This window comes from Gallinula chloropus (genome assembly GCF_964237585.1).
Source record: "Gallinula chloropus genome assembly, chromosome: 3".
In the NCBI taxonomy this organism is placed as follows: domain Eukaryota; kingdom Metazoa; phylum Chordata; class Aves; order Gruiformes; family Rallidae; genus Gallinula; species Gallinula chloropus.
The window spans coordinates 84,521,898-84,549,593 of NC_140087.1; the positions used below are offsets into that span (position 1 = coordinate 84,521,898).

The 27,696-nt window shown below is 38.4% G+C and overlaps 1 protein-coding gene across 2 annotated transcripts in view; it reads right to left on the reverse strand.

Annotated features, from left to right (window-relative positions):
• EML6 (EMAP like 6) overlaps positions 1 to 27,696 on the reverse strand; it is a gene marked incomplete at both ends in the record, with an annotated part of 99,447 nt that overhangs the window by 27,052 nt on the left and 44,699 nt on the right. For both annotated transcript variants that reach the window (XM_084261578.1, XM_084261577.1), the window contains 17 exons: positions 924 to 1,055; positions 1,321 to 1,473; positions 2,655 to 2,796; positions 4,308 to 4,435; positions 5,055 to 5,166; positions 6,435 to 6,637; positions 8,275 to 8,375; positions 11,754 to 11,847; positions 15,010 to 15,115; positions 15,743 to 15,929; positions 16,578 to 16,696; positions 19,336 to 19,442; positions 20,336 to 20,503; positions 21,029 to 21,241; positions 21,613 to 21,869; positions 22,790 to 22,927; positions 27,101 to 27,302. In XM_084261578.1, the coding sequence (XP_084117704.1) occupies positions 924 to 1,055; positions 1,321 to 1,473; positions 2,655 to 2,796; positions 4,308 to 4,435; positions 5,055 to 5,166; positions 6,435 to 6,637; positions 8,275 to 8,375; positions 11,754 to 11,847; positions 15,010 to 15,115; positions 15,743 to 15,929; positions 16,578 to 16,696; positions 19,336 to 19,442; positions 20,336 to 20,503; positions 21,029 to 21,241; positions 21,613 to 21,869; positions 22,790 to 22,927; positions 27,101 to 27,302 (2,562 nt within the window). The remainder of the gene's footprint in view (positions 1 to 923; positions 1,056 to 1,320; positions 1,474 to 2,654; positions 2,797 to 4,307; positions 4,436 to 5,054; positions 5,167 to 6,434; positions 6,638 to 8,274; positions 8,376 to 11,753; positions 11,848 to 15,009; positions 15,116 to 15,742; positions 15,930 to 16,577; positions 16,697 to 19,335; positions 19,443 to 20,335; positions 20,504 to 21,028; positions 21,242 to 21,612; positions 21,870 to 22,789; positions 22,928 to 27,100; positions 27,303 to 27,696) is intronic.

Sequence of the window (27,696 nt, forward strand, 5' to 3'; positions counted from 1 at the left end):
TGCCCTTTGGTACAAGACAATATCCAGTCTGTTGGAATCACTGGCAACAAGTGCAGGATGGCACTAGAGCAGTATCATACCCTTCCCACACAGCCTGTGTAACACAGCTCAAACCATTTAGTATATTAACCCTTTACCCCTGGAAGTCCAGTTGGGGTTTCCAATAAATTCCATCATGGACACAAAGTATTTTCAGTTTTCTTATACTTCACATCTGCGTACGTAACACACCCCAGAACTGGCTACTACAGAGATATGGGCAGTATTAGGCACGTTGCTACTACTACGTGGACCCCTCTCAGTACTCAGATTATCAGGGGTGTAAGCAGGCACGCAGCTGTAGCATGGCTTACTAGCTCAAGATTGGCAGCCAGACCTGAACAGACTCTGAAAGGAGTTTAGCTCCTGCTGTGAACAGAGAGCTTGCACCATGTTTTGCAGGTGGCTCCATGGAGAATCACATTAGGGCCAGGAAAGCTTATTTGGACCAGCTCATTATTGATCCCACTAAACTTAATTAGTTGTGACAATAAGGCTTTCTAACTTCATTGCAGTGATTGCCATGTCATACTTGGCAAAGAAAGGAAATTTGACGTAAAAGGTGGAAAAACGTGAAAGAAGGTACAAAACTGTAAAAAAAAAAAAAAACAAACACAGGTCAAAGAAAAGCAGTATTGTGTTCCCAAGTGACATTTTAGTGGTATGTTGTCAGCAGTGAAGCACCAGGTACTCTGGTACAACTGCTACAAGGGAGGATGAATTCCACCAACAAATGTGATTGCACTGAACCCATATGGTGTTTGATATTGAGAAGTCGTTTGCATTGCTAGATATGGTTTGTCTCACTAACTGGTACAAGAACAGCTTTCTGATATTCCATTTTATAGGCAATTTAAATCTACATCTCCAGTCAAATGTTTTACCTCTCGAGTCCCAGTCAATGTGGGTGATATAGCTAGAAGCACCTTTACAAATGCCAACTCTTTTGCTGGTTAGTACATTGTAAATATCTACAAAGTTATCATGGGAAGCCACAGCCAGGTACTTTCCTGATTCTGTAAAGAAGAGACACTGAGGTTATTAAAGGTGTACATATTACAATTACTACTGTTATGCATTTTACTACTGTAGTGCATCCAAGTGCACCAGGTAAGGGATGGCCCTGTTACACAAGGCCACATACGACCATACAGAATTGCATTTAAACGCATGGAGCACGCACAAAGCCAGTCTACTTTCCAAACATTCAACCTTGTGTCTAGAAGAGAAAAGCCAGCTCCGAGATAAACACCGCCCTTTCACCTTATCATCTGATTATACCTCGTGAAAACTTTATATCTGAGATCATTTCCTTTCTGTGGTGAAAAGAGACCATGTCTTCAACAGTGTCAGCATTTACCACCAGGAAACTCCCATCATTCAACCCTACGGCCAAAGCTTTCCCATCAGGAGAAAAGGCACAGCATCGTCCACCTGCAAAAGAAAATGGAAAGGAATATCTCAAGGTTAACAAGCTTGGGATTGAGAAATAAACTGCAATTGAAAGGGTTTTATGTCAAAGATATACTTTTAAAATAGCATTTGTTGTAATAAGTCATCATGTGATAGAAGGGCTGCGATTAATGTTTCACTAATTTGGGAATGTACCCTCTGTTCCTGAGTTGAAAGTGATCAGTTTTGAATTGGATCCAACTATGTTCTAAACACACTGATGAGACAGATAAAATTTTTAAAACACGAACACAAAACCAAACAAAAAGCCAACACAAAATATAGAAAGCATATCCAGATGGAAAATTCAGAGACTCCTCGTGGGCAGCAAGACCACGTGCCTTGTAGGGATGCTACACTTGAAAGCTGGTTTGTTGTATGACTGAATAACCGTTTCTTTCAGGTGAAACGCACTTAAAACAAATGTACTACACTTCCTCCACTTACTTTTTGCCTCAACACTATTTCTGACCACACTGCCTCATACAGCTATCCTCATCCATGCCTGAGTCGAACATCTCCAAAACCTCTGACTCCGTTTTCCCTCAGCCACTCAGAGTTCCTATGCTCTGGATCTGTCACTGAAAATGAAGCATGTTGGATTTACACCATAAAGTTTCCTGAAGGATATCAATGAGTAAACGAAATAAGAGTAACTTATGAGCAGACAGCATTTCAATATAGCTCATCTAATTCTGCACATAGGACAGGGCAGGGAAAGCATTCATTTTCAGAGAAGTCTGTCTAACATGAAAGTTTGTACTGCCACTGAAGGCTGACTGTGCTCAACATGCAGAAAATTTTACATTTGGCTTTATAAGGAAACTTTATCAATGTCAGCAATAAATATCTGACCTTAAGTACTCTTAGGAAGGAAAATGATTCTGAGGTCAACTCATTCCCCTTGAAATCAGAGGAAAATAGATTAAAGTTCATTTTAATATTACTCATTACAATAGATTATAATCCTTTTTCTTTCTAGTCTTTTCATTGGCTTGACACATGCCAAAGACGATTTAATTCCTATGCTTCCAATTTCTTGATGTCTATGTCCTCTTCCTACCTAATTAATGCCTGGGATGTGCACCGAAAGCAACGATGGAACCATCACAGAAATAGAGCAGTATCATTACTGTCACAGTCTATGGCCAAATGAGAATTACCTTTTTTGAGCTTTCTCACTGCAAGCATGCGGTGCTGGGATGAAAGTTCCCAGATTCGTAGTGTTTTATCATCGCTCACTGTCGCACAGACAGGCAAAAGAGGATGAGCTGCCAAGCCCCAGACTTCTCCTTCCATATGTCCCTAGAGGAAATAATTTAATATAAGAGAAAATAATGCATTTGGGTTTGCATGGTGTGTTCTAGCACTTGCCCTGCCTCCTTTTACACATCTCAGGCAAAAAGGTCGTCTTCATTTCCTCTCAAAATTTTTCCACATCCAAAGATATCAGAATGTCTGGGACTGTTTCTCCTGATGACCATTTAAAACATACTCTCCCTTAGTGTCCTCCACTATTTCCACCAACGCTCTCTCTTCCAGACTTGAACAGGAAACAGGCCCCACATGTGACTTTATCCTGAAATCCTATACAGGCTCATCTGTCTTCCCGCTTTCTGTAATTTTTTAGATTCAGAAGAACTCGTTTGCCCAACATACACATGCTTAGTTCTTTCCATGACCCTTCAGAATTCAGTTTTCAAACTCTTCCTGCTTTTTCTACATTCCCTTCAACTTGCATACAGCTTGGTGGCACTGCATTTCAAGGTTAAATCATTCATTACTATTTGCAATCTGAATTTCATTTTGGTCACTGTTGGTTCTTTTGAGATGGAAAAGCACCATTTAAAGGGGGAGGAACTGTCAAGGCATTTTAATTATATCTTATGTATCTTTTATTTTGGCTCATGTTGATACATGCAAGCATGTAATTTAAAATGGATGATAATTCTAACACTTCATCAGCAAACTCACAGCAATCAGGTAATTTGAAGTTAATTGTACTACCTTGCCACCTTACTATTCCTGTGAAGGGAATTATACTAGGATGAGATTGAAATTCCACATTAGTGAATGAGTAAACAGTCTATAAAATACAACTTCACACATTTAGGTTGGTAAGGCTATCATGCAAAGCAATACTAATTTGAAAGATTAAGTAATCAGAACTGACTGGAAAGAAAGATACCAATGAAACGATGTATTTGTAAAAAACAATGTTAATTTTGTCCATTAGCAAAAATATGATGCAAAGTTGACAAATTGTTATTATTTAAATGATATATATAGCTTTCTACATACAGACATTAGGGTTATTCAGGACTCTAAACCAAAGCAACAGCAAATACATCAGCAAACATATACAAGAAAACGTAACCAACTTTTTACAGGATACTTTGCCTTGCACAAAGAGGTCTCCTTGTGCTTTGCAACACATGCAATGTCAGCCCCGTGTCACTGTGGAAAATTGTCATAACTCTAAAACAGACTATGCGTCTGGAACCACTCTGACAAAATGAAATCAACTGTGGTAGTTCTACTCTTCATTTTTCATTTCTGTGCTGGGTCCAAAACTAAAATATCTAAAAAACTGATTAAAAGTGTCATCAGCCTTTGAACTTTGTTTGGTTTACCTTCAGAATTCTCAAATTCAGAGCAAATCTCAAAGTCACTTACATTAGACTTACTCCTGCCTGAGTAAGGAAAGGAATGGTGGCCAAAAGGATCAATGAAAACAAAGAGAATGACTGGGAAAAATCTTACAATGTCTTGTATTTCCACAGGAAATATTTTGATATGGAAGTTCTATACGGTACCTGAACAAGTAGAGTCATAGGACCGCTTTTATCAATTTCAAGTATCTCTCCATTTTTAGTTCCCACTAGTATATGCCCATGTCCTAGACTGATGGCTCGAATAGAGGGATTGTCTTCTAACAGCAGACCTGGAGAATTTGTGAAATCAAAGAGCCTCATATCACCTAGAGTTTATACAGCTTATTATCATCTATAATTAAAATCTGTTTAAAATCACGAACCATGAGATACACTTGCCTGACCAAATTCCTAGATAATCCATGGAATTAACTAATAGTTCAAAGGAGGGGAACTTGTGCTAGCCTGATGATTGATATTTCACTGCTTTAACAGTGACAGTGTATAAGGGGTTCAGATGCTCCAGCAATGTGGACATTAATTCTGCGATTCTCCATGAAAGTCACCATCCAGACTTCACAGTGATGCCTGGGGGAGTACAATTTAGCAGGTCTTTCCAACTCATAGGGACCCTGGTCTCACTACATGAAATTTGGCCTCTCACTGCATGAGATTTTGGAACAGCCAGATTCACAGGCTCGTGACATTTCTTTTAAAATCATTTCTTCAGTTAAAACAAAGCCAAATGTCAGGGAAGGGAGGAGGAAACAGCAGAACAAACTATAAATGGCAAAGATTGTGTGAAACACAACTTGTATCAATCAAAACAGAAAATTCCAGCACATCCTAGCAAGTTGCATATTACTGGTCCCTTTATGTAATTAGCCATTCCTAACTGAAAAACAATACCTTTAGAACTGGAGGATAGTGCTGCTCTCTTGATAGCGTATGTCTTCAGACATCTCTCAAACATATCGTCCCAAAGCGCCACAATTCCATCTTTTCCACCAGTTACAAAGCCCTGTATGACCACAGCAGGAAGACATATACAAATGTTAACAGTCACATATTAATGTTTAAAGAGACGCACCCAAAGGAAGTAAAAATTCTCCCCTGCATTTCCCTCATGTCTCCAATTAAAAACACCAGAGCCTGTACCATTGAGGAAATACATATAAGGGGAGGAGATTTAAATGATTGCTTTTTTAGGGTTATGAAGACTTATAAACACATGGAGTGTGTACTATTGTAAACACTAATGCTAGACCATAACATTTTTCTGCATGTGGAAATAAAGCAATGGAAAAATACATTCTTAATCCTTAGAAGAGGCTGTAGTTGGTGCTAACAGCTTCTCAAGTCCACTGAATTTGGAATAGCTTAACAGATGTGTAAACTGAGGGTTCACAATGCACAGGGATCGATTCTTTGATTAATGCCCCCGGTAGTTTATCTGTGTCAAGTGAATGCAAAACAGTATAACTAACCAACAAAGATGGGAGTGAAGAGGATGTTCTGAAGACAAAGTGCTGAGATCAAACAGAAAATCTGATGGAAAAGCTAGGAACAATCAATTAGGGCCAGAAAGGATTGAGCCACAGGGATCTTAACTGACCTTGATACATAAAAATGTTGATATTCCATTACCGATATCTTCAAACTGCCAGTGGATTTTACATGACAAAACTTTGCCCCAACCTCATTTATGTGATGTCAATAATGTATTTTTTTGTAATTTCTTTTAAAGACTTATTGAAGCTGAAGGAAAATACTTTTGATATCTGAAATAATTAACCTTTGGATATTTGAAGTCCTGCTTGCTTAAGAGAGAGTGAGGGTATCATTAAAAACTTCATGTTTCATATTTTGGAAATTGATAATGCAAAAACACTTTTGGGATTGGGCTGAAGAGGCAAAGAATATTACCTGTTACTCCCCTGTGGTTTAGAAATGACTGACATGTGTGAGCACAATGAGAATAAATTATGTATATTTAGAGGTCAGAAAGCTGTTGGTCAGGTAACAAGCACATATAACATGGTGCTTGCAAATACACAAATAACAGAGCTCATTAATATTGGCTTTGTGATTCTAATCACTTTCAGACCCACCCAATGTAACTTGTTTTCTGTTACAGCTGTTTCTTGAAGCCCCTTCAATGTTAGTGCAATGTAGAATGTGTTTTCCTTACGCACACGTGTACAAAACCTGAATAACTTCCATTATGCTCCTCTAAAATCCAGTATCAACAAAAATGTTAAAGATAATAATCAATAAAACAATAATTACCTTATCCAATGCATGCATGGCAAATACAGGTCCATCGTGGGCTTTCACTGTCTTAAGCAAAAGAGTATCCTTCCAGATATAAATGTCTCCGGTAGCAGCCCCAGAGAAAACCAGATCTTCTATTCGCCCATACGAAACACTCATCATAGTTTCCAGCTTTCCAGTCGTTCCAAAGGTTCCTCGTTTTGATGTAAAGCCTCCACCTGCAATGTAAACAAAAGTATTTCTATATCATGGTTTGTAGCCACAGTGCTGTACAGGACAAAAGTCTTGACCCCATCACCTCCTGTGATTGCCTGAGAAGGTAATACAAGTACTGAAAATGCAGTGCACACAGGAAAAACCCGATAAAAGGAGGTCAATCTAGTAACGACAGTTTTGAAGCAGTACAGACTATTTTTCAGACTGATATTTCCAAGCAAACGATAAATTTTGGTGTGGAACGGTGTAAGAAGATTTAATACGATGGCTGGCAGAGTATTTTGTGCACAGAACAGCTCCCGCTGAGCTTTTGTGTCTTTAGAGTTGCCCACAACTGCGCATGAGATACTAGAGGTTGGTTTTAGTTGTCCACTGGCAGACTTACGCTGCAACAGAATGAATGGCAGGATTTTCCCCTCTCCTGATTGTCAGCACGCCCAGCTGCCATAGCCTTACTTTGATCCAGACAGCAGGAAGTAGTCATCAGCACCCATCAACCCACTGCAAAATAATGAGGGCAGTGGTGTCCTTGCTTCAGGTCATCCTGTATTGCACAGTTAAGACCAGGCAGATAATCCCAATTCCACGCAGCAATTCTTAATTCAATAGACACCATTTTTATTGGAGTAAGATACTGCTTAATGCAGATGCCAGTAACAGAGCTCAGCAAACAGCAACGCAAGCCTATTTAATTGCTACAAAAATAATCTAAACTTAAAACATGCAGACAAAAAACTATGTATTTTTTTTTTTATGTGAGAGCACCTGAAACACTTGAACACTGTAAAGTACAGTCTAAGTGCAGGAACTTCCTAAAGCTATCTAGTTTTGAGTTGTTTTTGAGTTCCATTTTTAGCTGCTCTTCTGCCACCTGATCTGATTTTTATACACAGAAGATACTCTGAGATCTTTCCACCATGTACTCAAGTAGAGTGTATATAATTGAAAGTATAGAACAACAAAATACTCCAGCCCCGAATAAAGAATATCTTCAATCAGAAGCCAGCCTTGCTGTCTTTCCTTGTTTGACAGAACACTCTAGACTGACAGTACATCCAGTTCTCAGTATTTTGCTTACCAGTTTGCAGAATCTCATTCTGGGTTTGAAGAGCAGAACACACAGTTCCATTGTTATTTTAAAAAAGGAAACAAACTCTTGTGTCGTATGAAATGTATATTACCTTGATATCTTGATTCTCACGACACCCCACAATGATTTCAGCCCAACGGATAACCTACAAATTACTGTAACTGGTAACTTCTGTAAAATACTTGGGTTTTATTTTGCCTAAGCTCCTCAGCTACCAGCTGGCATTTTCACAAGGTGGGTCAATCTGTCTGAGTGAATGACAGGACTGCGTGTTTTCTGAGAGCCAAGGATGCTCGTTCAGGAGAAATCCTTAATTATATGACTTGAGTTAAAAAACAATTAGCTGGAAATTACTTGCAAAGGGAAAGGGCTATTGTGACATTGGCCGATTCAGTAGTAGGTTTTCACCCCTTTAGTGTTCTGGCAACTAAAAAAAAAATAAAATCACTTTACAGATAAACAAATCCTTACACTGAGAACACGATGATCCCTGTATTAAAAATATACACATTCTCAAATAAATTAAATGTAATTTATGCAGTACAGTACCTGTTTGCTGCCAAAATTTGATGTGCTTCATCCCAACTGTGACTAGTCTGTCTACATGATGTGGATTACACTTCACTACAAATATTTTATCTTTATGGCCCCTGCAATAAAAATAAAATTAAAAAAACCCACACGCAGGAAGGGATGACTTAACATTTCAAATGAATTTAAATAGGTATTCCACCACATTGGACTAATCAAACATAGTCATTAAAAATAAGAATCTAATTACTGTGACTGTCATACTCTTGGTGCAAATACAACAGCATGGGTCTATAACAGCATAACGATTGGCAGAGGAGTCGCAGAGGCTATGCCTACATGATCTCTACCATCATTACCCTTATCTAACAGAAAGTAGAGAGTTTGCTTTCTAATCAGCAAGAGTTTAGCCCTAGAAGACTGACTCAGAGTTGGCAGAATGTATTGGAGCATGAATGAATTAGACCATAGAGATGTGGTGAATAAAAATTGCCTCCCATTAAATTTCAGCTAAGTCATAATGAAGAAGCAGGCAACAAAGGTCAGTGCAATTAAGGAAAGGTATAAAGGGCAGCATAAATATTTAAATGTGTAAGAACTCAATTAATAAATATTTAAAATCCTCTATCGAGAAAATCAAGGAAGTTTTTAACCTACTGTGCTTCAGGAGGAGAAAAAACAACACATTCTAAAATTATAATTTAGGAAACAGTTCATTCAGCAGCACGCATGCTTTTGAAGTCAGTCCTCAGGTAATTAAAGTTTTCTCACTGGAGTATGTATTTATGGCAATTTGTAAGTTTAATTTTCACCACTGCAAAAAATATTCCCAGGCATAAAGTAGCAATTATGTCTATTCTGGTGTTTTATGAAACACCAAAACCAAAAATCACTAGCTCTTCAGTGTGAGTTTCCAGGGTTTGTACTATGATAATGGAACTTTCCTCAGACAGGTTTAGTGGATATGAAAAACCCCAGAGAATCCTCTTGAGTTCTGTATTTTCTTTTGGTCAATCAGTCTACACAAAGAACAGTCCTTTACACCTTTGAAATCTGAAGTACATCATCATTCAATTCCTCCTTCTCCTGTCCCTCTCCTATATAGCAATAGCTGGCTTTTCTGTTTAGATCTGTTATGCTGCTGCTCCTGGGAGAATCTATCTTGCAGGCAAAATAAACTAACTGCCAAAATTAAATCCAAATGAAAGTAATTGCATCCCAGGTGCCCCCCCATGAAATGCCTGCCTCTGAGATAGGAGGAACAGTGCTGACACATGAGATCTCGACTGTATGGCTGTCGTTTTCACCCCAATTTCTTGCAATGGTCAGACCAAAACACATACACAGACCTGTGTAGGTTTTGTGTCCTTGTGCTCCAAAGCACTGGCACAGGACATTTACAGAAGAGAAAGTAGAAGAGCAGGATTTTCACTGATTTAGACTGTAAATAAATTTGACAATGTCCCTCTCAGGTCCCTTAGGGGCTGTTAATACAAAGATCTAGGATCAAACAAGACCAGCACTGCATCAGCACAGAAGGCATGAGAAGCTAGCAAAAGCAGCTCAGATGTGCTTTGATTCTAACAGCACACTCTTGCTCAATAAGGATTTTAATGAAACTGGACAGAAGATTGTAGGGCTGAGATAGGGAAACGAGCTGTATCATTTATCCAGGGAGCAATGAAAACAAATAAATAAGAGTATATTCTGAACACTGTGACAAGATAACAAAATCTGAGAAATCATGCTGAAATTAATCATCCTAAAAAGATAAAGCAAAATGAATATACACAAAAAAGAACTACAAAATAACCACAGAATAAACATAACAAATATTTGAATGTAGTGAAGGTACACTTCATTCTTCAGATTTATTCCTCCAGATTAATTCTTCTTGTGGGTCTTCATGATTGTGAGGAGACCTCCTCCTAATTCTTCTTGCCTTTTAAGGCCATGTGAGGCTCTTAGCTAAAATTTAGATGTAAACTCTCCTGTCTAGATTTCTGTCTCTCTTTAATGTCCCACCAGAATGGGGGACTTGCCTTTAGGCATTGTGGAAACATAAACAATAACTTTAACAGGAACATTGGATAAGAGAAACTTTTAAGACTCTCTGTGAGGCCCCTACATATTTTCAGAATAACAGATGAGCAAGAACAGTAGGTATGTTTGGCACATATGGTATTATATGCTGAAAGGAACCCAAGTACTTAATCTTAGATCTGTCCTGTGAACAACATGAGACAGGTTGCCATACAGCCCATCATTATATTGTTTTGAAAAGCTCTGCAAGTCTCTTTGGGAATATATATGGTACTTCTTCACCAGTGAGTCTGAAGCACAGTCTGTCTGCAGACAGTGCAAGTAGGATGGCAGAGGAAATGAAAACGTCATGTCTCAATGCAGACAGCACTGATGCTAAGCAAGCCCTACACAAATTTTAAAGAGGACTTGGAATCTTGCTGACTTTAAAATGGGAAGTCTAAGTCAAATTATATAGCTAATATAGATTATGGTACACACACACTTGGTTCAAAATGTTTTTTTCTTTGGTAATGGTGTACAACTGAGAGTGCTGCCAGGAGAAAACATCGTTGTTTCTTCTGAAAGATGTCACCATATAACAACAGTAAATTATCCTTCACAGGCACTTTCTTCCCAGTTACACTAATAATTTCTACTGGTTGCAGGCAGCACATGAAACGAACTCCTTGCCTTACATACCAGAAAGCCATGCTTACAAGAATTCTACACAATGGGAATATCTTGACCTCAGAGGTACATTTGATTTGCCCAAGGGTAAGACCAGATTCTCACACAGTTTGATTCTTCTAACATGTACAACTAGTTTACTATAAAGAAAAGGTTGCAATTCCATGTTTTAGAAAAAAAAAACCCCAAAATCAAACATGTAAACTGTAATCCAATCCTCTTCCCAAAACTGGTCCCTCCAAGCAACTGCAAAAGCTTCTTTGCTACAGGGTTATTTGTTCATTGCAGTTACTAACAGAAAGCCTAACTGTTATCTCAGAAAAAGTTGACTCAGAAGGCAAGATCAGTAGACCCTGAAAAATCTATTTATATTAGAGAGAACACTCTTTTCAGAAATGATCTGCATTTGTACACTGATGGAATCCATCACACCATCTACTGCATAAAGAAAAAGATGACATCTCTGACGATTTCTGCCCTGAATCAGGAAAGCATTAGCTTAACTTGAAACCGAACTTGGGAGAAAACATTAGCTTCATCTGAAAATCATTAAATGAGCTCTAATATCAATGCAGCTCTCCTAGCCAGAAAGGCTAGGGAACTCCTGACAGGAACAGTTCACAGGATGTCCAAACACTAAACTGTAGATCCCAAGTTTTTTAATCTGGATACATTTCTCCAAATTCAGAGAGGTGATCTGTTCCTTCCTAGAAACAAAGTTAACTCATGTGGATGATACTATTTGGACGAATGTAAGCACAGGTCACATTCATAAGAAACCTTACCTGGTTGTTGCCAGCTTTTCTCCTTTTTTCCAGTCCCAAAACACAATGGCATGATTATCATCTAGCCCAACAGATGCCAAGCATTTCCCATCAGCTGTACAGAAGGAATACTTAATGTTAAAGGTGCTAAGGCTTTAGCTGAAAATGTAACAGGCAACAAACACAGCAAATACATTGTAACCTGAATTTCAAATCATGTATTATAAATGAAGCAAAAAAAGGCACCAATACCTTGAGAGAGTACAGTTCAGATTCACTGATAGCCTTCAGATCCTAAAGCAGACTCTGTACAGTTAGAGAAATGAACTGGGAAAGTGTCAACCTGCCCAACCTCTTCAGGTGACTCAAGTCTGTACCTGATTAAAGTTCTATCCACAACGGGAGTTCACATTGCAAGACTCGTCACCAACATGAAATCCCACTAGGTAATGGCATCTCAGACTGGAATCCAGAGATTTCAGAGAGCACTCTCCTAACCCATGACCTTCCTCCTCTTCGCTAACTTTAAACTCAGTCTCACCCTTACAAGAGACAGAACAGGCTGTTACGGGTCACAAAGTTCTTTCTGCCTGATTTTTAACAGGATGATTACAAGATAGGCCATTCTTTTCTAAAAAATGCGTTCTTTTGACTTCATTATTTTCTCTTTGTATGCCTGACTTATTTTAGGGGTTTTATATTTGTATTCCTTATCAACCCATTTATCTTTCCCAAAGGTAGACTCAAACCCTTCCTGTAAGTACAGGGAAGGCAGGTAGGATCAAACAAGAGAATAAAAGTCAATTTCATAAAGTCCAAGTACTCCAAAAATCACATTAAGTTTTATTTTAAATACTTGTTTTAAGTATTTCCTTTGCTTGCAGCGGTGACACAATTTATTAGCGTGTAATGAAATGGGTGGTTAAAAGTTAATAGGCAATGTAATGAAACTATAAATATGATAGAAAATTGTAAGGCTAAAATTAACTGCTGGCTCTCATTTCTTTTGCTGCAGGAAAGAGACAGCACTACTGATAATGAGGGGAAGAAAAGCAAGAACAGAGTATCATACATAATTCAGCAGTACCTCAGCATCCCTGCTACCTGTATGAAATGAGAAGTGAGAGCACTGCTAAAACTTTTAGAGACAAAATACTGCCACGGAATTTGGAACACTGTTTTAAATAAACCATTAGTGCTGAAGTGTACGATAAAAGAATTGAACTTTCTAGGTTGTAGTGGGGGCTAGTAAGGACCCTGGGAGATGGACAAAAAAGCCAATGAAAACAGTGATCTGAGAGTGTTACTTTCTGTAAAAGTCAACAGATGTTAAGGACTCTGTGATTAAGTGTATTTGACTTCAAGAACAAAAAAATGTGCCACTGGTATAAATTACTCCATCAGAACCACTTCAAAGTTCCTAAGGCTGAACAGATTTTAATACCTATATTGGGTTCACAGCATTCAGCAACCTATGAGAGAAGTGTAAGTGGGAAGGAAGTTGACAAACAGGACAGGATAACAAAACTGAGTTTATTTTAAAAAAAGAATGAAAAAAATACACAAACAAGGAGACACAAAAAGTTAACAAGGAAGGAAAGAAAAGGAGACAGTAAGAACCATTCTGCAACAGTATGAGTGAGATAATATATCATGTGGATTATTGCATATTTACCTTTTATATCAGCTATGTGTATTATTTAAGGGGCATGTTTGTATATTATGACAAAAATAATTGCTTTTTGGGGTAACTCAATTATGTAAATGGCAATGTATAAGTTTTACATGGTTAACTATTTTTTTTGATAAAAATACAACTTAATCCTCATTCACTAGGAACAGGGGGGTTTATGCATGAACACAAGCTGCTCCCTCTGATTAACACCTGAAATGATGGATATTAAATTAGCCACCAGAGGGCACAACCGTTTATTGCATGAATGAAATGACAATCTTTGCATCCTCATGTCCTCAGAATGGTCCTACGAAGCAATCCAGCGCTGTACACTGTTTTCGGATGCTTTAAGCAGCGAGTACGGGCAGAGAGAACTGATAGTGTAGAGTCAGCCACCAGACCAAGTTTGGCCAAAAAAGGTCCAGTGCTGTACGCTGTTTTCCTAATAGCTGATAACAGACACTTTAAACAGTGAGTAAGGGCAGAGAGAACTGGTAGTGTAGAGTCAGCCACCAGACCAAGTTTGGCCAAAAAAGGTATCTTTGGACTTTCGGGTTTGTTTCTTTAAGCTTCAAGTAGTGGGACCTGAACCTAGTTTAGAAATGTTTCTTATTAACACAGTGAAAACTCCCTATAAAGCAGACCCAAGTAGCCCTCTGATCCTATAGTGAGATGTGTGCTTGCACAACTCTGTTCCGCTCCAATCCAAGAAACTTCACTAAAGCCAGTCAGAATGCAGTATGTGTAATACATCCTAAAGGAATCCTGTAACAACGCCACTGACTGCTACTTTGAGCTTTAATATTTTTGTACAGATTCGTGTCCACAGAATATGTAGCCAGCTTTTCCTTTTAGGGTTTTCATAAAGGCATAGGAACTCTACCACAGGGAATCCTACAATCTGTTGTTGTTAAAAATATAAACCACAAAGTATTTTCTAAATATATGAATGTTTGTACAACTAGGGACCTTCTTCTGGTACCACATCTACTTTCAGAGCTAGGTTACATGCCACAGTGGATCAGCAGCTTGACATTTGAATTCCAGCTCTTGGATGAACACCAAGGCTCCTCTGCTGGTAACAGAATATGAGTCAGTTCCACAGAATCATCTTTGTGGAAGCAAGAGTTCTATTGTGCAAGTCCTGTCTCATAGATGTGACCCTGTGTCCCTCAGGAATTCTCATGATATTTCTAGACTACAGTTTGTCATTTACTTCTTCAGTAAACTCACTGAAAAATGATGATTCCCCAATCATTTTCAAATTTGAAGAATTGTATAAGCCTGAAGATCACATTTCTATCTCACACACTTCAACTCCCCATCCTGCCTTTTAAATTACTATACCATCACGCTGACAGCCACCAGTTCTAGCTGTGCACTTGATATCATGTATTAGACATCACAAAAAGTTATTGATTGAAGGAGAAAAGGCCCACGACTGACTTGACTTCACTACAGATATTATATTTCTCAAAATTGTCAGCAAGTATTTATGTAAAATTTGTATTGGTTGTAAAATTGGCTAGTGATTCAAATTAAGACCTCCTCAACAAGACTGCTTTTCATTAACTGTTTTGACAAATGGAGGTTGTGGCTTACCAGAAAAATCCAGCGCACACACTCCTCTCTGATGCTGGCCTTTGAGCAACGATAAACATTTCAGTGTCTGTGTGTCCCAGACATGGATAGCAGCATCTCTTCCAACCTAAATCAGAGGGTTAATTGGAATATCTGCTCAGAGAACAGAGCAAAAGCACACCAATATCTGTAATTAGCACTATCACTTATTCAAAAGCCTCACCAAGTAACTACTTTTCCACTTGCCCTATTTTATCTTCTTAAAGTTATTCTCTAAAATGTTAGTAATCAGTATCGTATTGATGACATTATTTATCATGATGTAGGTATATCTGAATATACTGAATACACTGTGTTCAGTACCAGGTATCAGTAGAGTGCCCAACAGAAAACAGCCTTTATCTGAGTAAAGCTCTTGAATGCTACTACAGTACAACCATACCAAGCCTGACTAACGAAACTCACAGGCCTCCCAGGATGTAGATAAAATACAGCTCCTGCATTGTACAGATGAAAGCAGTAAGATTGGCAGTTTTTCTGGTGTACAAGAATGAGTTAATAATCACCTCAAACAGCTGCCAGTCCAGTACTCGCCAGCAGTTTGGCAGGGATATAGGAAACAATATGTGGCTTAACCATATGTACGAGGAAACACTATACTGATGGACGAAAAGAGCCACATCTTTCCTAATTATACATGGAAAAGGGAATCTATTTCCCTGTTCTGCTACAATCATCACTTCTAAATACCCACCTGTCCAGTAGCAACGTAGTCTTTCACTGGGTGAATGCTTAGGCTGAGGATGTCATCATCATGTCCAAGATATAGCCTTTGAGTGTGTTGTTGTCTGTTATATACAACAGCTACAGCAGCAATATGATACACTACTTCTCCGGCTTGCGTGTAGAACAAGTTATTTCGACAGTCATAGCCTCTATAACTGAAGTAAATACAGATTATATTGTATTCCATTTCATAGTTATTCTGGTACTTCACATAAAACACTGTGCAATTAATTTGTGCATTAACTTGAATAGAGCACGTCTGCAGTGTCAGCTTTGCTCAGAAATATCACAGCACACAGGCAAAGAGAATATTCCCTTTAAGCAGAGGCATTCATAAATCTTCTCATGGTTCACTTTGCACCTAATTCCTGAAGTAGCATTAGTTTCACAAAAAGAATATATTCAGACACAATCATATGTAAATTATAAGTTTTATAGGATCTTGGGTACAAGCAGAAGTCTATCAAGCATTTTGACAAATCACAACTATCACAATCAACAAAGAATCTCCAGGAAACATAAGGTATAGTCAACAGCTGGTTTGAAATGTCAATATAAAACACTGATGTATTATTTACTATATGGCTACAGCATTGTAACCTTCTCTTGTCCCTTAACAAGTATAACTGAATAAAGAAAATTTATGTACAATATTCCAGAAATTATCCACAGTAATAATGATAAACAAATTAACTGTGGGTAAGCACTGAGAAACTTTGTTAAATGCTCTGACCTGAATTGGTTAACATTTCTGGGCTGCTTTAACAATCAGAAAAAACAAGCATTATCTGATATCACCATACCCATGTATAAACTGTAACTTTAAACTGTCCTCAGGTGCTCGCTCTCTTTTAAGGAAGGGCACAGAGTGGTTTTTCTCTTTACTTTGCTGTTTCAGCTGAGGTAGGTCTTCTTTGTAAACCTGAAGAATAATTGTAAAATTAACAGCACATCTCCAGTTTTTCTAAATATTTTTCCATATGTATGAAAGTTACTTTAAATATTAAATTTGATATATGTCAATGGGACATTCAGTAGTTACAACACATAGTAAGTCACACTTGCTCTGTACAGGCTTTCAGATACCGATAACTGCTGTCCAGGCAGTGAAGTCCCCTGACATGTCAGCAGCCCAGAACCTCAGTCTGGAGTAACAGCAGAAGAGTTTTTTTTTTTCTAGAAGAGTCCAGTGTCACTTAGTGAAAAGGAATTTAAATATCAACTGGAACTCTTTAAGTGTCTTTTAACTTTGCATGTGCTTCAGCATACATACTCCAAGCTTACTATGAACAATTAACCCTATCTAGGGATTATGGTGAAATATACAGTAACCAACAGCATGTAGGTGATTTACCAACGCATCCAGAATCCAGAAGTAGGATTACAGCTCAGTTTCCCACAGAAACAGACATTCCCACAGAACGCTACCTGACTTCAAAGATGGAATACCGGATTATTACAACAAAGGTCTTCATGTAACAAGCTGGGCTTTTGAAATGGTGAGCACACACAGAGCTGTGTCTGTCCCTTGTATGTAACATACTTTATCCTGAGTGTTCACATGCATTTGCTTTTGGCTCCTCAGTGAATGCTACCAATGAAAGAATCAACATTTTCTATTGCATCTTAAAATCTAGAATCCTCTGGACTGCTTCATCTGTAACATTAAAAGCGCCACCCAAAACAAACCAAAACCCAGTTCTCAAAGTAAGATGAATGTTTTTGTTTCCACGTCCTTTTGTCAATTATTTCCTTTAACTAACTGTAAAGTGCAGCTTATGCTTGGGGTTGTCTCATGCTTCCTGTACAAGATTCTATTTTAAGCTGCTCTGAGCTTTTTCATGCATTAACCTGCCTGGAATGTTGCTGTTTAACTGCCTACAACTATTCTTTCACTTTTAAACCCAGACGTCCTTTTTGACATATAGACAGCACGGAGGAGGATGCTGTCTGATTTGAATCCAGATGGAAAATGAGGGGGAGGTGAGGAGCATGGGACAAGCACGCCAGAGAGACTTGGAGTAGAAGAGAGGGGAAGGAGAACATTTGACAAAGCCTGTATTGTTTGGCAAGCATGCTTGATCTCTGTAACAAGAGGTAAAATAAGCCATTGTCAGTATGACCTTGTTATTGCAGAATCTAGAAAATGAGGTGAAAAAACAAACGACAGTCCTTGGCTAAAGCAAGGAATGTGAGAGGCGATCCTTCCACCATCTAGAAAGCAGCTCTACACCAGCCATTAAACCACTGAAAACAATTTGAAACATGCTTATTGTGTCTTTTTCACGCTTAGGACTAGATCCCAGTTCTGGTCTGAGGAAGTTCTGACCTGTCACCAGCTGGTTAGGTAACAGGACAAGGTGGCAAGTCAAATTCTATTCCAAATGACCACCACTCCTGAAAATCAGGTCCCAGGTATTTTTAAATAGAAACAGAAGTCAGAAGACAGATATCCACACTTTATGTTAATGTTTCCTTTCCTTCAAAACAAGGATAACAGTGCCCTTCCATACCAGATATCGGTGCTTGCAAAGCACTCCGTATCACGAGTAGAATGGACCACAAATAAATAAATAAATAAATGAAATAATTCTGTCTTCAGAGACACATTTGAGCAACATTCAGTAAAGAACCCCATGGAACAGCCTGATGAATGACAAAGGACTGAATAGCTGCTCATTAGGTAAGAAATAAATATCCCATACATACATTTCTGCAGAAGACCAGCAGAAATGCGTTGTTATAATCCATGCACTTCAAGATTGCCCTCTTGATTTGCTATATTTTATTATATTCATAAGCTTCTCGTGACTTTGAGACTTGAATAAAGTTTTCTGATAGAGCAGCATGAGTGCAGTATGGGTGAAACAGTATGGGTGAAACAGTACGGGTGCAGTATGGGTGAAACCTCACACGAAGGAGCAGCAAGGTCAAACTGTGTTGCAAGAGGAGCTAAGTGCTGAGTGTGGTAAAAAGGCCAGCCAGAGAGCGCCCTCACGGAGACGGGTGCAGTCCCACAGTGCCCGGGGGCCACGAGCACAGCACATTTGGTGCCTGTAACAAAGGTCAGGCCTGATGGCCAGGACAGCCCGCAGTGACAAAGCATAAACCAGTGCGGAGAGATCAGGTTAAAGAGTAGAACGGCAGACTACCACCTCTGAAAGAAAATCGACACAGTAAAGAATATTTTATTTGTTTCTTCCTGCATGGAAGCACTCTATCATAAATTATCTCAGAACATAGACGTACTGAAAATACCAAAAAAAAATTAGGCTAATTAAGTGATGACTAGTGACCAGTTCTTAGTTGGTTCCCATAAACGAGGGCAATTTTAATTCTTGGACATTGTTGTCCTCGGCAATAAGAAGGAACCTGTCACAAACAGGTGTATTATACAGGCTTCGTGCTCATTAAGCATATTCTGTTTTGAATATGCAGTCTGTCAAAATAATCTTCCTAGAGTAGTCTGGTGAATTAGCTGCAAGCTTCATTTGGCTATCTTTACTGAATAGTCACAATACAATGGCAGGTAATTGGCACAGTGCATTAATTTTTACTCACTTGGCGATCATAGTTGATTTGAGCTTCCTGCTCAATGTCAGAATCTAACTCTGGCACATCAGATAAATCTGAATCTGATTCTTCACTGTACGAATCAACACCGCCCTCTGCATTAAAAAAAAGTAATTAAAAATCAATATGTAACATCTAATCACAAGAAAATAGTATATGATGGTTTTGTATAACTTAGACTATATACAAAACAGTATTGAACAACTCTGGAAGCTCAAGCAGCTTGTAAAAATCATGTGGGCTGACAACGTGTCTGGTTTTGTTTCTATTTGTCCTGTTTCATTGCCGGGGGCAGGAGCGTGGCAGAGGGAAGGAGAATAACTGAAAAGTTACTAGTACATTTCCATCACCTGAGAGAATGCTTTCTTAAAGGGCTTTGGAGTGAAAACACACAGAAAAGGGTAAATAAAAACTTGGTCTGATCACTGTGTTTAAAAAAATTGCTGTAACACAGGTGCTTGACCAAGCTGTGCAGGTACAAAGTGAGTTTTTGCCCTTTTGCTGAAGGGAATCCAATTTTCAGCAGTTACCAGCATGTAGTTCATATGGGTTTACAAAATATTTTAAGTATCATGGATATAACAAGAAAAAAATTCTGAAGTACAGCTATTATATAGATAACAAAATTGCATTGAAAAGAAAATTCAATAATTCAACACATGTAGTCAAGTCTTCTGCATGCCTGTTAGAAGGCTATTTTTAAACATTTAATTCAATCTAGTAATCTCCCTCAAAATGTCATTTTTCACATACTTTGACAAGTACTACTTGTCTATTCCCAAACATACGATGCAGCAGACTGCAGAAGAGTTTTTAAAGCAACTTGACTTGTTGCTGATGCAAAATAAAATGTCCCAACCACGCTGAGTATATGTCATTCCAGGGAATTATAAAAATATTTTCTGTTAATTCAGTAACAGCTTTTCCATTGGTGCAGCATTCACTGTTGATTTTATTTCATATATAATTAAGAGGAGATGATTTTTACCTTGTGGAGTTGTTTCAAGGACACCATTTGTTACCCCTTCTGGAACAAATCGCCACTGAAAAACAGAGTGATCAGCACCTCCTGTACTTAAAACCCACTGAAAATCATGGGACCAGCGGACATTGGTGACATGTGCTGAATGTCCAACGTATTTTCTAAATTTAGCTCCTAAAAACACAAAAAAGAACAGTAAGTATGTAAGAAGAAATAAAATTAGCATTATACCTAATAATGGTAGGCTTTTAAATGGAAACAATCTAAATGCTCTCATGAAAACTAAAAAAAACCCCAACCTACAACAATACTTAAATGCCTGTTGATGTTCTGATACTAATAGTAATTATAAAGTAAATTGTATAAAGTAATATGAATTATAGCAGCGCTTCTGCTGTTGACAGAATTTTGCTATGATGTAAAGCCTTACTGAATTAGCTTCTGAAAATATACTATAAGAATAAGCTCATGTTAAACTCTATGTTCTCAACACTTCTAAACCCAAGTAGGTATAAGATTGTCAGGAAGTCACCAGATACGCAGAGTTAAAGTCTCATCTTTATGTCCATTAATAATAATATCAGCTGTGCACACACCAGTTTGAGTTACACACCAAAATCAAATGCCACCACTCAAAAATATACTGATGTAGAAGCAGATAAATACCGCATTCTTCAGAAATACAAAATACTGTCTTACCTTTCTTTAGGCATGGAAATCTGAATAGTTTAACCAGCCCAAAATCATCCCCAGTCACCAGGACCGAGCTGTTGTAGTTTCCATCCACTGAGTTGACATCTGTGACATTTGTATATTTTGGCCAAATTCCATTCACTTCAGATCCTATCACGCACGTCCATGAGGCCCAGTGAATTCCTTTGATCTCATCTTTGTTAGTTAGATGCTTCCCAGCTGAAAATATGGAAGTGAGTAAACTTTAATAATTTCTTTTCAGGAAACTCCATTTCTTTTCATCACATTTATCTGTGTATTCTTCTTAGGATTAGCCTTTTAACCTGAATAAATTGTAAAGATTGACAATTTTACTTTGAATTAGTATAATCTCATGTTTGTGGTGTTTGATGACATGATACATCTTGCAAATTCTAATGTAGCTGCACATAAACATGCTAAAAAGATACAAAAGTGGAAAAACATTAAATATTTACATAAATTGCAGTCAAGAACTTCCACTGGCAAACATACTATCTATATTGTCTTTTTGTTCTTCTCTTCACCACTGCAGCTTACTTGTTCATGACACGAGCCACTTATAAACTTACACGGCATCTTGTAGAACAGTCTCTCTCCTGCACCATCGTTGGTTTGCAAGATTTTACTATCCACAGACCAGTCAATATGAGTTATAAAACTAGAAGATTTGTTGCATTCTCCTATTTTTTTGTACCGCTGAGCAACTGCATAGATATCCACTGGGCCATCATTAGACCCCACAGCAAGGTAAGAGCCATCTGGTGAAAACTTCATTTCATGGATTACTTCTTTCCGGTCTTTAATATGAACTACTTCTGTCATGTCTCTGCAGGAACCAACAGTGAAAATGGGAACTGTGAGCTTGTGAACATGCGATCCACAAATACTTAAGACAAACATGAAGATAGATGGACTGAATAATTTGTACAACAAAAAGGAGATTTCACAGAAACCCAAAACAAAACCCACTTTTTTTGAGAAGTTCCTATTACTTTCATTGATTACTAACATAATCTTAAAACATTACTAGGGGTTTTAGAGATCTTCCAACGATTACAGGCTTTTCCCTCCTATCAGCTAGCACTGCAAATACATGCTTACCAAACAGATGGAGTAATGTTAAAGAAGCTGTAAACTCATCCAAGAATCAATGAAAATAGCTTATGTGTTTTAAAAACATGCTATTTTGTTTGGTTATTTCATTCTATGACAGATTTTATGTTTCACCTGCTTTTGTCTCCTTTCCATGCAGAAAACACCTACTGCATACAACGCATTCATACAAAAAAAGGCTTGTCACCTAATATGAAAAGTAGAATTCATGTATGTCTTACAAATGCTTAAAAATGTCTTTCTATCACTGATTATTTTGCATAGGATCCATTCTAGTATAAGGCCAGAAACAAACCAAGGAGATACCTCTGGAAAACCAAGCTCTATTATATACATTTCTTTCCACAGACTAAAGAAAAAATGGTAAGCTTGAAAATCTTGCATTTTATCAACTTTATCAACTAAGAGCTAATATTTTGAACTAAATAAGGCATTGCTCCTCACTTTGAAACTGCCATCTTATAAAACACAAAGGGATGTTACGGAAACATACACTGAATTTTTACTGTTTCTGAAAAAATACCCAACGATTAGATTTTTTTGTTCTTTTTATAGGAATAAAAGGCTTCATAATATGATCTTGAGTTACTCAGAAAAAAAACCCAAACAACTACTTATATAAGATGTTCTCACCGTACTCGAAGAACAATGAAGGAGCCATCCTTCATGCCCAGTGCTAACTGTGACCCATCGGGACTGAAAGACACACTCCGCACCGCCTCTTCCATATTACAACGAGCTATCAAGGCATGGTCAGCAAGGCTCCATAACCTGCAGCAAAGGAAATTGAAAGCAAGAGCAGATTTTTCTTGACTGTACAATATTTCAATGTTATCAAGAGGAAACCAAGAAGTGTAACTCAGTCAGTAAAGGCCCATTTGCATGCACGCCTTATATTAAGATTTTATAATGCACTGAGCTGCTTTCCAATGACAGAATGAAGGTAATTTCACTGATGTGCGTTTACACGTTTGCAGAAATGTAGTTTTTAAAACCTCAGAACTGCTTATCTAGAAGAGGAGAAAGAGGGTGTGCAGTGCCTGCCTGAATCAATGTACAGTCACAGAGTTTTCTGACAGTGGCACTGAACATCTTTACAAATAATATCACGTGAAGCTTTAGGACACCTTCAAGTGAAGTTCCACATTCAGATACCCTTCAAAATAAAGGAGCCTTTACTGTTCCCAGTTCTAGCAGGGATGGCACCTCAGATATGAACACGTATCTGTGATAGCAGAAGAGGAAACAAGTTGAAGCTAAATTATATCATCATTTTGTGTTACCTCCAGACGTTACTTAGCTGCTACAGTAGAATTCCCCTAGATGAACAATTAAAGAAAAGCACTTTCTGTAGACAGAGGGTGAATGCAGATCAGACTGACCTCTCGGAGGTGGAACTACCACACTGGAAGAAGCAGAAGGTTTCTTGACGATGACACAAGTAGACACGGAATGAAATTTAACCGAAGCCCACACTTGCTGAGCGTTACACTATGCTGTAAGCTTGAGACATAAATGGAACCAGCAAAAAAAGAGTGAGCTCTCACATTATTTTTCAGTTATACAATGACTGTGGTCCATGAGCGAGTTCCAGACAGGAAAAAAGAAATTTGAACCTAAAATACATCCTGGTTGCTGCTCCCAGAGGTACACAGAAACAACAACACACAACACATAGTGACCTTATCTGGCACATTCTTTACAAGTTACCTTAAGAAACTGGAATAAAAACAGGAACAGATGCAGCGAAGGATTATTACGGTGAGTAAGAAAATGAAGACTGTACCACATTAAAGACAACCAAAAGAGTTTAACTTTTATACCTTAGTGAAACAAAGGCTGGGAAGGGATAGTATCGCTTTCAAAAATACATCAGTAGGATAAACATCAAAGAAGGAGAAAAAGTTATGTTGAAGGACCATGCTGGCACTAGAACAAATACCATAAACAGAACATGAATATAGCCTGAAAGAAGGAAGTTTCTGACCACCCCAGCAGTAACATTTAGATGCAGCCCTGAAGAAAGAGTAACAGGAGGAAAAAAGAGACAGAGTTTGATAAATTTAGTAGAGGGATTAAAGAATTTGACTGTCGGCATCAAGAAGAGATGGTACTCTCTGACCTGAGCATTTCTTTGCCATCAGACACCCTTCGGGCCTTGTCAGGTTAATGTTATTAGGATCAGTCTAGAATCAACAACCCTGAGCAACACTGGCTCCTCTTAGGCTGGGAAAATTCAAGGACGAAAAAGAATTTGAAAAGGCTTCTCTGCAGAAAAAAACAGCACATATGATTTTCTGGTGGGAAAAAAATGGATGCGAGATGCTAAAACTGCTTTCAAAGACAAAACAGAAGTAGGATCAGAAGCAAGATTCTTAGCAGCCTTACTAGGGAGAAGCTACAAGCCCAGTACAATAAGGAATGAACCAGATTTACAAAGATTTCAAAGGAAACACCAGGATAAAATTTGCCTCCAAAAACGTTGCTTACACATGGATTGCTTTTTCCAGTGCATTAGAAACACAGTTACAGTATGTGGCAGTGCAAGCTGATTAATTTAACTTTCTTATTAAAAACTTTTCAAATTAGTGGAAGAATAATTCCCAGTATGAGCTTTCTAAAAACCCCCAACAAACCCAAATCACTTTGCACACATTCAGACATTTGTATACAGAAATGACAGAATAAAAGCCTGGCTTTGCTCCTGAGAATATAAAAGGTATCTTTTCTGGTACAGTACTTCTGGCTGGTTTGCTGTGGGTTTTTTTGAAGGATATTTTATGTGTGTATATATATATGTATTTTTTGAATGTAATGTATGTATATGTATTTATGAAGGATAATTTATGTGTGTATATATACATATAAACTATTTATAAAAACATGTAAAGCAACGTTAAACAGCATCAGTGATATAACAACTGTAATCATTACCACAATCATAAGACCGCCATTAATTAAAGCTTTATGTGCATAAAGAGCATGTTCACACAGTCTTTCATGGATGGGCAGAAGTTGGTTCAAGCACACCATGTCAGCAGCACATTATCCAGCTCCAAGCTGTATTACCATGCTAACCAAGAGATGAGTCCAAGATAATAAATCCAAGGTCTTAGCGTAGCTTATTAGCTTAAGGGCAGCACGACGCTAACCTCAGCCTTGCAGCTCTTGCTTCAGAACCCCTTGCATCCTACTAGAATGCAGGCTGCCTGAACTCCCACCTATCTATACAACTGTGCAGGCAAACCTCAGCACAAGAGACAATCTGTGTGCTTCATAATGTGGAAGCAATGATACTGATGTGTAGGAAACAGGGAGATAACAAAACTGCTGGTTGTTCCCTACAGTCATGTTACGTTCACACTTTGGATTTTAATTATGGCTAGAAAGAGATGAGGAACAGCAGGAACAGGAAACTAGTACAAGTAAAATGACAGAAAGGAGATAGGACAAGGGGCAATGGCTGCAAGTTGGAGCGTAGGAAGTTCCGCACCAACATGCAGAAAAACTTTTTCACAGTGAGGGTGACAGAGCCCTGGGACAGGCTGCCCAGGGAGGTGGTGGAGTCTTCTTCACTGGAGATATTCAAGACCCGTCTGGACGCCTATCTGAGTGATATGTCCTAGGGAGCTGCTTTGGCAGGGGGGTTGGACCTGATGATCTCTCAAGGTCCCTTCCAACTCCCACAATTCTATGATTCTATGATTCTATGAAAGGGAAAAAAAAATTGCAGCTGACCAACAAGCTCCAAGACAGTGGTGAATCATAAAGGAATCATAAATATGAAGGAGCATAAATTAGAAGCTGCACGTATTGATATTTCCCATTGAAATATGGCCAAATGGTCCATAAAACCTGAAAAAAACCTGTTTGGTAACTACCTGGGCTTGATTTGAAAATACACAAACAAATTATCTATGCAAGATTAAAAGCAGTCATCATCCATCTGGCATAGGGGTGGAAAAAAAAAACCTGATGGAGGGGTTGAAAGTTAGGATTAGTAGGGTCAGAAGACATGACTAAGGAGGACATTAGAGGAGTCAGAGTTTGGGTAACCAAGATGTCATGAACCCCATTGTATGTGCTGTTCTGCAAGGGGTAGGGCTTCAGAGCAAGGGGCAGAACCATCACTGGAGGAAAGACTCAGGAGAGTGCCGTAACAAAGCCACATCTCCCCAAAGTCTTTCCAGTCCCCACTGGCAGTCAGGAGAATCTCAATATGGACAGCATCCACACCCAGCTTAGGTAACACACAACAGCTGTACTGGAGTACAACTACAGTAGGAATCTTAGCTCAACCTCCAAACTTTACAGTAAAGTCTTACACGGCACATTAAAAAGTTTAGGTTTTTCAGTGGCTTATCAATTTGTGAAATTGTAGCAGGACCAGGAAAAGAAACATCCTGAACCTTGTGACAGCTTCCACAACACGCATACAAAATTTCACATCTCTGCTACAGAGGCTTGAGGCACAAGTGTCGCAGTTAAATCCCCAAAAGGTCTTTTACACTGGGGTACACCGCTGCATTTTCATTAATCTCATTTCCTAGCATTTTAACTGGATTGGGTTTAGATGACATTTTCTAAATGTTCAAGTTTGAGGTAGACACTTACTGTGTAAAATAATGGTCACATGTGGTTTAGATTTGTTGCATGCTATTAACAGAAGTGATGTACAAGGTGATCATTCTCCATTTAGATACCTACACACCTGCTGTTCTGAAAAGCAGTGAATTAGTACTTAAAGCTGAGTATATACAGTCAGCATGTTTTAAACACAAATGCTTTTCCATGATGTGTGGAGGACTGAAGAAGCAGAGTTGTTAAGAAAAACATATGGAGGGGGGAATATTGTCTTAATGGAGTCTTAATATAAAGCCATAAAATAAATAGATTAATGGTACATGAATGAATAGATAAAAAATAAATAAGGTCAGGACTTACCGTACAGATCGGTCATCGCTGCCAGTGACTACTAAAGGCTTCTTTGGATGGACTGCCAGGGCCCAGAGCTCCCCTTCACAATGACCCTGCATAATCAGCATGGGTTTATCTCTCTCTCTTACTAGCACCTCAAATATTTCACTGTCCTGCGTTCCTGCTAAAAGTCTGTCTGCTTTCCAACAGACACTTCGGATGGACAAACCTACAGGGACAGAAGAATCTTAGATTAATGGTAACAAGGAGACAAAGTGATAGAGAGTACAGTGAAGATCATTAAGACCTCAAGAGTTAATTTATAACAACTGTGATGCTTTGACACTGAAGTCTTACAATACCTCACAGCTGATTAAATCACAGAACAATTTTGTTAAATTATCTCCATTGGACAGATAGGGAGAAGGCTGAGTCCTGGGTAAATGCTGAGTATCTAACACTGCTGCTGCCAGTGTCTCGAGGGGTCAAGCTCTTACACTTCATGTACACCTCCTTGGGAATTTGCTTTAAAACAACAATTCCATATCACGTGATTTAAAGATCTTGATTTTATGTTAGGCTAGGTTCCTGGGACTGAAGCTGGGTTTATTCCTTTTTTCAGT